This window comes from Squalius cephalus (assembly GCF_949319135.1).
Source record: "Squalius cephalus genome assembly, chromosome: 3".
Classification (NCBI taxonomy): domain Eukaryota; kingdom Metazoa; phylum Chordata; class Actinopteri; order Cypriniformes; family Leuciscidae; genus Squalius; species Squalius cephalus.
This window is the reverse complement of record NC_137124.1, coordinates 59,310,583-59,319,978: the sequence shown is the minus strand read 5'-3', so window position 1 is coordinate 59,319,978 and position 9,396 is coordinate 59,310,583. Positions and strand designations below refer to the sequence as shown.

Here is a 9,396-nt window from a genome sequence, read left to right as displayed (position 1 = left end):
TTTTAATGTTATCGGCCGATATATGTTCATTTTTAATGATATCGGCCGATATATGTTCATTTTTAATGTTATCGGTATCATTTTTAATGTTATCGGCAGATATATGTTCATTTTTAATGTTATCGGCCGATATATGTTCATTTTCAATGTTATCGGCCAATATATGTTCATTTTTAATGTTACCGCGCCAATATATGTTCATTTTTAATGTTATCGCGCCAATATATGTTCATTTTTAATGATATCGGCCGATATATGTTCAGTTTTAATGTTATCGGCCGATATATGTTCATTTTTAATGTTATCGCGCCAATATATGTTCATTTTTAATGATATCGGCCGATATATGTTCATTTTTAATGATATCGGTCGATATATGTTCATTTTTAATGTTATCGGCCAATATATGTTCATTTTTAATGTTATCGCGCCAATATATGTTCATTTTTAATGTTATCGCGCCAATATATGTTCATTTTTAATGATATTGGCCGATATATGTTCATTTTTAATGTTATCGGCCGATATATGTTCATTTTTAATGTTATCGGCCGATATATGTTCATTTTTAATGATATCGGCCGATATATGTATAATTTTTAATGTTATCGGCAGATATATGTTCATTTTTAATGTTATCGGCCGATATATGTTCATTTTTAATGTTATCAGCTGATATACAGTATGTTCATTTTTAATGTTATCAGCTGATATACAGTATGTTCATTTTTAATGTTATCAGCTGATATACAGTATGTTCATTTTTAATGTTATCGGCAGATATATGTTCATTTTTAATGATATCGGCCGATATATGTTTATTTTTAATGTTATCGGTTTCATTTTTAATGTTATCGGCAGATATATGTTCATTTTTAATGTTATCGGCCGATATATGTTCATTTTTAATGTTATCAGCTGATATACAGTATGTTCATTTTTAATGTTATCAGCTGATATACAGTATGTTCATTTTTAATGTTATCGGTATCGGCTGATATATGTTTATTTTTAATGTTAAAGTGATAAATAATGTATTATTTCCTTCAGCTGAGACACTTCAGATGCGAACTGTTCAACATGATTTTTTTTATTTAAAGGGGTCATATAATGGTACATGCACTTTTACAAGTTGATTGTACTGTAACTGTGTTGGCAGTGCCTGTACACAATCATCATAAAATGATAAAAATCCATCCAGTGGTTTTTTTTTAATCTTCTTATATGTTTCCTCCTGTCTCAAATCAAGCTGTTCGATATTGTGACGTCACAAAATCGACGCCCCTCCCACGATGGCTGATTGACAGCAGCGTTTCAAACACAGACCCGCCCTCGTGAGCGAGCTGTCAATCATAGCACGCGCCGACCGGCGCGTTCATTGTTGATAGCTGGAGTGCTGAGTAGAATGGCGATGAACACAATGAACGATTGTGGTGTTCTGTTCTTGGGTGTAGTAACGAACACAGCAGTCATATTGATGATGTTTCTAAATCCGTACAGCTGAAGACGCAGTGGCTGAGTTTGTTTTCGAAGGCAATATTCCCCACGACCAACGTCAATGCTGTCATGTTTGCGCGAATCATTTCACCAGACTGCTTTACAAACGAGGGTCAGTATAAAGCTGGTTTTGCTAAGAAGCTGCTCCTGAAAAAAGGATCGTACCAACTATTCGTGTTCCTGCTGAACCTCCAGAAGAACTGAAGTGAGTGTAACGTTTTATTAACCTTTATATTAATCTTTATATTAATCTTTGCAAATAGCTAGCACGCTTCACGATGAATGTGGCTATTTTTACACTCAGGGTACATTATGGCATGTTTTCTATGTACGACGTTATCAATATAATTCATAATCCCACGTTTATAATGAACGACGCGTTATGGTTATTGTCAGAGAATGTCCGTAGACGGGCTCTGGTTATTGTGTTATTGTGTTACAAACGGTGTCCGCACAGAACAGAGGGGCGGGGTGAGCAAAGCTCATTATCATTTAAAGACACATGCACTGAAACGGCATGCTGAAAACAGCGATTTTTGACCAGGTAAAATGAGTGTTTTCTTACAATACTAATGAGAATTTTGAATTAAAGTATATTACAAACTTTTAATTTAGACCCTAAAGAATCATATTAGCTTGTACAAAAATGACATTATATGACCCCTTTAATTGCTTGAAATATGATTGAAATCACTTTTAAAAAAAAAAGGAAAATACAGTAAAATGCAACGTGCAGCACAAGTCTGTCATATCGGCTACATAAAATTATCATGTGCTTTAACGGTTAGATTTTTGCTTTTGTAATCAGGCTAAAAATTTGGATTTATCGGCTAATATATCGGTTATCGGCTTTCAAACATAAAAAATGATCGGTATCGGCCAAAATGTTCATATCAGAGCATCCCTAATAAAAAGCCTGCACTGAATCTCATGAAAGGAATGGTTTACCCGTATCCTGCGAGGAAGCCCAGACTCGGAGGACTAACTTTATCGTTAAAGATGACCATCGGTAAGACGTCGCAGGATTCCTGGCAGCCGGCGATGCTGATGTCCCACCACTCCTGAGCTCCTGTGATGTTCACCGAAGCTGCTCTCATCAGAGACAGAGTCACGTTCTGATACCCCTCCTCTCCTCCTGCAGGAGAACCACAACACCAGCGTTACCTTCACTAACTGACCACCAGCAGTGTTGGGGAACGGTGCTTTGAAAAGTAATGCATTACAATATTGCGTTACTCACAAAAAAGTAACTAATTGTGTTACTTAGTTACTTTTTATGAAAAGTAATGCGTTTTAATTACTTTTGCGTTAGTTTTTCACACCTGGGCTGGACTTGCTTGTTTGTTTGTTTTAATTACAACAAAAAAAGTTATATTTTGGCAAATTTTAAAGGCCCTTTCACACCAAAAGTGAAATGAATAAGCCTCAGGCTGAAGGAAATGCATATTTATGCGTGTACAGTAGAGTACAGTAGAGGCTCAAGCAAACCTTTCAGCTTCTGCTGCTGTTCTGGATTAAGGAACAATAGTTCAACACTCTTATTTCTAAATCTAATATAAAGTAATTTTTCTTATAACTAAGTTTGAATTAGATCATTGAAGGTCAGCAGCAAAGACATTGTTTAATAAAGTGAGATTAAATACATAAAGTATATTTGTGTAATTTAATATAGTTAATTATAAAAGTTTTATGTAAAATTCTGAGATTGCATTTTACTGTTTTTATTCACTTTGAGGAATACTGAAGGTTTTCGTGCAAGTGAGACAAGTAAATGTATGTTCACATTTAGTTTAGAAGTAAAATAACCATCATGTTTACACAGTGCACACAACACCTCACTTTATTTCTCTCAACATGAGGACAAGAGAGCTGTCAATCAATAAATGTGAAAGTAACTAGCGTTACTTATTTGAAAAAGTAACTCAGATATTTTGTTATTTTGAAAAAGTAATCTGATTATGTAACTCAAGTTACTGTAATGAGTTACACACAACACTGCTCGAGAGGGAGTGATATATATATATATATATAATCGAATAGGGAGTGATATATACACTGCTCAAAAAAATAAAGGGAACACTTAAACAACACAATGTAACTCCAAGTCAGTCACACTTCTGTGAAATCAAACTGTCCACTTAGGAAGCAACACTGATTGACAATCAATTTCACATGCTGTTGTGCAAATGGAATAGACAATAGGTGGAAATTATAGGCAATTAGCAAGACACCCCCAATAAAGGAGTGGTTTTGCAGGTGGTGACCACAGACCACTTCTCAGTTCCTATGCTTTCTGGCTGATGTTTTGGTCACTTTTGAATGCTGGCGGTGCTTTCACTCTAATGGTAGCATGAGACGGAGTCTACAACCCACACAAGTGGCTCAGGTAGTGCAGCTCATCCAGAATGGCACATCAATGCAAGCTGTGGCAAGAAGGTTTGCTGTGTTTGTCAGCGTAGTGTCCAGAGCATGGAGGCGCTACCAGAAGACAGGCCAGTACATCAGGAGACGTGGAGGAGGCCGTAGGAGGGCAACAACCCAGCAGCAGGACCGCTACTTCCGCCTTTGTGCAAGGAGGAGCAGGAGGAGCACTGCCAGAGCCCTGCAAAATGACCTCCAGCAGGCCACAAATGTGCATGTGTCTGTTCAAACGGTCAGAAACAGACTCCATGAGGGTGGTATGATGGCCCGACGTCCACAGGTGGGGGTTGTGCTTACAGCCCAACACCGTGCAGGACGCTTGGCATTTGCCATAGAACAACAAGATTGGCAAATTCGCAACTGGCGCCCTGTGCTCTTCACAGATGTTGCAGGCAGCAGAACGTTCTCCACGGCGTCTCCAGACTCTGTCACGTCTGTCACATGTGCTCAGTGTGAACCTGCTTTCATCTGTGAAGAGCACAGGGTGCCAGTGGCGAATTTGCCAATCTTGTTGTTCTATGGCAAATGCCAAGCGTCCTGCACGGTGTTGGGCTGTAAGTACAACCCCCACCTGTGGACGTCGGGCCCTCATACCACCCTCATGGAGTCTGTTTCTGACCGTTTGAACAGACACATGCACATTTGTGGCCTGCTGGAGGTTTTTTTGCAGGGCTCTGGCAGTGTTCCTCCTGCTCCTCCTTGCACAAAGGCGGAAGTAGCGGTCCTGCTGCTGGGTTGTTGCCCTCCTACGGCCTCCTCCACGTCTCCTGATGTACTGGCCTGTCTTCTGGTAGCGCCTCCATGCTCTGGACACTACGCTGACAAACACAGCAAACCTTCTTGCCACAGCTTGCATTGATGTGCCATTCTGGATGAGCTGCACTACCTGAGCCACTTGTGTGGGTTGTAGACTCCGTCTCATGCTACCATTAGAGTGAAAGCACCGCCAACATTCAAAAGTGACCAAAACATCAGCCAGAAAGCATAGGAACTGAGAAGTGGTCTGTGGTCACCACCTGCAAAACCACTCCTTTATTGGGGGTGTCTTGCTAATTGCCTATAACTTCCACCTATTGTCTATTCCATTTGCACAACAGCATGTGAAATTGATTGTCAATCAGTGTTGGTTCCTAAGTGGACAGTTTGATTTCACAGAAGTGCGATTGACTTAGAGTTAAATTGTGTTGTTTAAGTGTTCCCTTTATTTTTTTGAGCAGTGTATATATATATACACTGCCATTCAAACGTTTTGGATCGGTAAGGTTTTTAATGTTTTTAAAAGAAGTCTCTTTTGCTCACCAAGGCTGCATTTATTTAATAAAAAAATAGACATATTGTGAAATATTATTACAATGTAAAATAACTGTTTTCTATGTGAATATACAGTAAAGTGTAATTTATTCCTGTGATCAAAGCTGAATGTTCAGCATCATTACTCCAGTCTCCAGTGTCACATGATCCTTCAGAAATCACTCTGATATGATGATTTGATGCTCAAGAAACATTTATGATTATTATCATCAAGGTTTTTTTCAGGATTCTTTGATGAATAGAAAGTTCAAAAGAGCAGCATTTATCTGAAATATAAAGCTTTTGTAACATTTAACACTATAGTGTCAAAAGTTTGGGGTCAGTGAGAATTTTTTTTTTTGGAAAGAAATTAAAGAAATTAATATTTTTACAGTAAGGACATTTATAATGTTACCCAATATTCAATTTCATATAAATGCTGTTCTTTTGAACTTTCAATTCATCAAAAAATCCTGAAAAAAAAATTGTACACAACTGTTTTCAACACTGATAATAATCATAAATGTTTCTTGAGCATCAAATCTTCATATTATAAATATTTCTGAAGGATCATGTGACACTGAAGACTGGAGTAATGATGCTGGAAATTCAGCTTTGATCACAGGAATAAATTACATTTTAAACATAATTTTTTTTTAATTGCAATAATATTTCACAATATTACTGTTTTTTGTTGTTGTTGATGTTGTTTTTAATCAAATAAATGCAGCCTTGGTGAGCAGAAGAGACTTCTTTCAAAAACATTAAAAATCTTACTGATCTAAAACCTTTGCACGGCAGTGTATATATATATATATGAAAATGGAAACGTTAATGTATTTGGTCTTGTTAGACAAGATCTGTCTCTGATTATTGCTTTTACTAACATGCAGTCAAACGTAACAGTTAACAAACCTTGCCAGTTCAGATATTTAATGTGTTCTAGCTCAAGCACACCTGGTGCAACTAATGAAGCCCTTGATTAATTGCATCAGGTGTGTTTGAGACAATCTGGTCTGTTTTGCAGAGTTGTGCTGTTGTGAGGGACTTTATTCAGGGGGTTGAATAATTTTGAGACTGCAGAAGTCATTAAAAGTTGCATTTTCAGTTTAATTTGGGGAAACCACTTGAAACATTTATTGTGTTGAGCTATTTAAATTACTTTTGTTTGATTCGGTCATTGCAAACAGCTGAAAGTCTGCATTTTGCCAGCAAACCTGATTTGTAATGGGGGTTGAATAATTTTGATTACAACAGGGTGGAAATCCCTCAGTTCACTAGAAACATATTAAGGGGGAAAGTCACAAGAGTGACCTGTGCCTGACTAAAACACTAAAGAGACGTTTGACTCTACCATCATACAGCTGGCTGACGGGTTTGGCTTCAGCTCCATTAGGTGCTCGGATGTAGTTAGGGAACATGTGCGGCACAAGCCTAGGAGAGAATTACAGAGATGATACAAACCAGAAACATAGATACATGCCAAATATGAGTGACAAAAAATGGTGTAGGATTTACTTTCAAACAGTTTTCACTTAGAAACTGCTAGTACATTTCACAAACATTTAAAAGACACATTGAATTAAATGTGAAATTTTGAAGTAGAAACACTGAAATAGTATTACTTTGTTAAAAGATCGTGATCTTATTCCTATATGACAGTCTGTTCAACCACACAGTATCATTATTTCTGTCTTACAATAATTCAAATGATCACAGAAGTACTGAGGGAATTAACTTTTGAAAGTAACTTGACACTTCAAATTAAAGGGATAGTTCACCCAAAAATGAAAATGCTGTCCTCATTTACTCTCCCTCATGTTGTTCCAAACCTGTATTATTTCCTTTCTTCTGCTGAACACAAAAGATGATATTTTAAAGAAGGTTGGTAATTAAACAGTTGCTGGTCCCCATTGACTTCCATAGTATTTTTTTTTCCTACTATGGAAGTCAATGGGGTCCATCAGTCGTTTGGTTACCGACTTTCTTCAAAATATCTTCTTTTGTGTTCAGCAGAAGAAAGAAAGTCATACAGGTTTGGAACAACATGAGGGTGAGTAAATGAGGACAGCATTTTCATTTTTGGGTGAACTATCCCTTTAAGATTGTATTAATTACATCGTGACACCAGTAGGTGGCGACAAGAGACTGTTAAAAAAAGTGTATTTGTCATTGAATCATTAATTCAAGAGATTCGTTCAAAAGCGCTGATTCATTCACCATGAAACTAGTGATGTATTTATGAGTGAGTCATTGAATTATTCACACAACTTTTTTTTTAAGTCAAATTAATTAAATATTTATTAACATTTTGTCAGAACCTCTAGTAAATTACATGTCATGAATTGTGGGAGAGTATATTGTGATTTGTGCCATGAGAAGTGTCTCTAGGATGATCAAACTTACACCGGTTTCTTCTGGCTCCCCATCAGAAGCGAGGCCAGGTCGGCTCTAACCGGGTTCTCCTTCGCCAAACTGATGGAGTGCCGGTCGAACGTGTGTTCCACTGTCCCGCCCTTCCCAAGGTCCCTTTCAGACACAAGACACATAATGAGCATGACGTCCAGGGCTCCACCAGAAGCTGGTGCTCTTCGCTCATTTTTGACTGAAAAATGTTACGTTTTGTTTTTTTAGAATTATTCTTCATCGGAATTGTACGAAACTTGGTAAAGGTTTTGGCACTTGATATGTGAACACAAAAAAAATCATGGACATGATTCAAACAGGTTAAATGGTCCTGAAAAAATAGTCACTTGTGCTCCTCTCGGTCAAACACGAGCGCATTGGAAATAAACAGGAGACGAGTTTCCTCTAGTGGAAGCGTTTGGTACTGCAGCCGAACAACATCTCACTGAAAGATCATTTACTGAGATATCAACCTCAAATGTGGAACACAACTTGTTCAGATTTATGGCTTTGGTTTTCTCACAGTTTTAGAGTAAAACATGTTTTTGAAAATATATATTTCATATAAAAATTGAAAATAGTATTTTTGTGCATATTTCATAACAATACACGTACAGTTCTGTAACTTTTTTTAAGTTCACTTTTTTCACTTCAGCAATAATCTGCCGAGTGTCGTCTCTGAAAAGAGATCAAACTTCAGTCTGTCGCTCTAAAGCGTTCAAGATTTACCACAGTTTAAGCTGGAAATGTAATTTTCAGGTCTATGCTCAAAAAGTTAATAAATGGATTATAAATACAGCGTAAATATAATTTAGTATAAAAAAATCAACTAAAAATGCAAAATATTAAAAACATGAATCAAACTAAAATATAGTACAACAATTTCATAAAAAAAAAACAATCTGTAATTTTTGACCGACACACGAAGAGCCCCAGAGGTTAAAGCTCTCTCTCTCCGTGACACTGACCGCTGTAAGATCCAGTCGAGCCGGAGCGTCATGTCCCCGGGGCTGTCGAGCAGCTCCTTGATGAGCTCGCCTCGGCTGGGAGGACTGATCTGCCACACCGACCCCGAGCTGCCCTCGATCTGGGCCGTCACGATGTCCTCGTAACTGTACAGGGTGATGAACTGCATGGCCACCTGTGGACGGACACATTAAACCCCACCGTTATCAAATCAAAGCTGCGTCTCTCAGAAATCAGAGCTTTGGTGAGAGGAATATCAAGTGGACACATTTCACTGTTAAATCTAGCGGAAACAAATAGCTATCAAGTAAAATACTGAATCATACGCATTTTCTACTATTTGATATGTCTATTTAAAGTCTCCCTGTGGTGTAAATCCAGCTTTAAAAGTTGTTTATATGTCTATGTGGTGTTTTTAATCTGCTTTAAGACAAACCCTGTGTAAATTCATAAGTCGACACCATTGCTGAGTATTTCCTCCTTAAAACTGCAGTGAACCAAAGACAGTCTCAAAAACACGCTTTGAAATCGCTGGTGTTTCTGACGTCACAAACTACCTTGTAACCAATCAGATCAACGTGTGATTGTCAACCAGTGGATCTCTGAGCTGAGTGAGTGAGTGGAGGCAGGACTCATTTGCATATTCATAGTATACTATAATGAGGCAAGGGTGTCGAGTTACATTCAGGCTATTTTAAGGCATGAAGATTTTTCAAGGAAAAAACACTTAAATATGTCATTTTGGTGATCAAAGATGAGTTTTAAGGCATAAAATGATTGACTACAGGAGGATTTTAAATGTTTTAAACCTTGTAT

The 9,396-nt window shown here is 37.6% G+C and overlaps 1 protein-coding gene across 1 annotated transcript in view; it reads right to left on the bottom strand.

Annotated features, from left to right (window-relative positions):
* piezo1 (piezo type mechanosensitive ion channel component 1 (Er blood group)) overlaps positions 1-9,396 on the bottom strand; it is a 147,170-nt gene that overhangs the window by 2,740 nt on the left and 135,034 nt on the right. Inside the window, exons 47-50 of the mRNA XM_079864979.1 lie at positions 8,583-8,755; positions 7,615-7,737; positions 6,563-6,642; positions 2,446-2,632 (exon numbers count right to left, since the gene is read on the bottom strand). Of these exons, the coding sequence (XP_079721105.1) occupies positions 2,446-2,632; positions 6,563-6,642; positions 7,615-7,737; positions 8,583-8,755 (563 nt within the window). The remainder of the gene's footprint in view (positions 1-2,445; positions 2,633-6,562; positions 6,643-7,614; positions 7,738-8,582; positions 8,756-9,396) is intronic.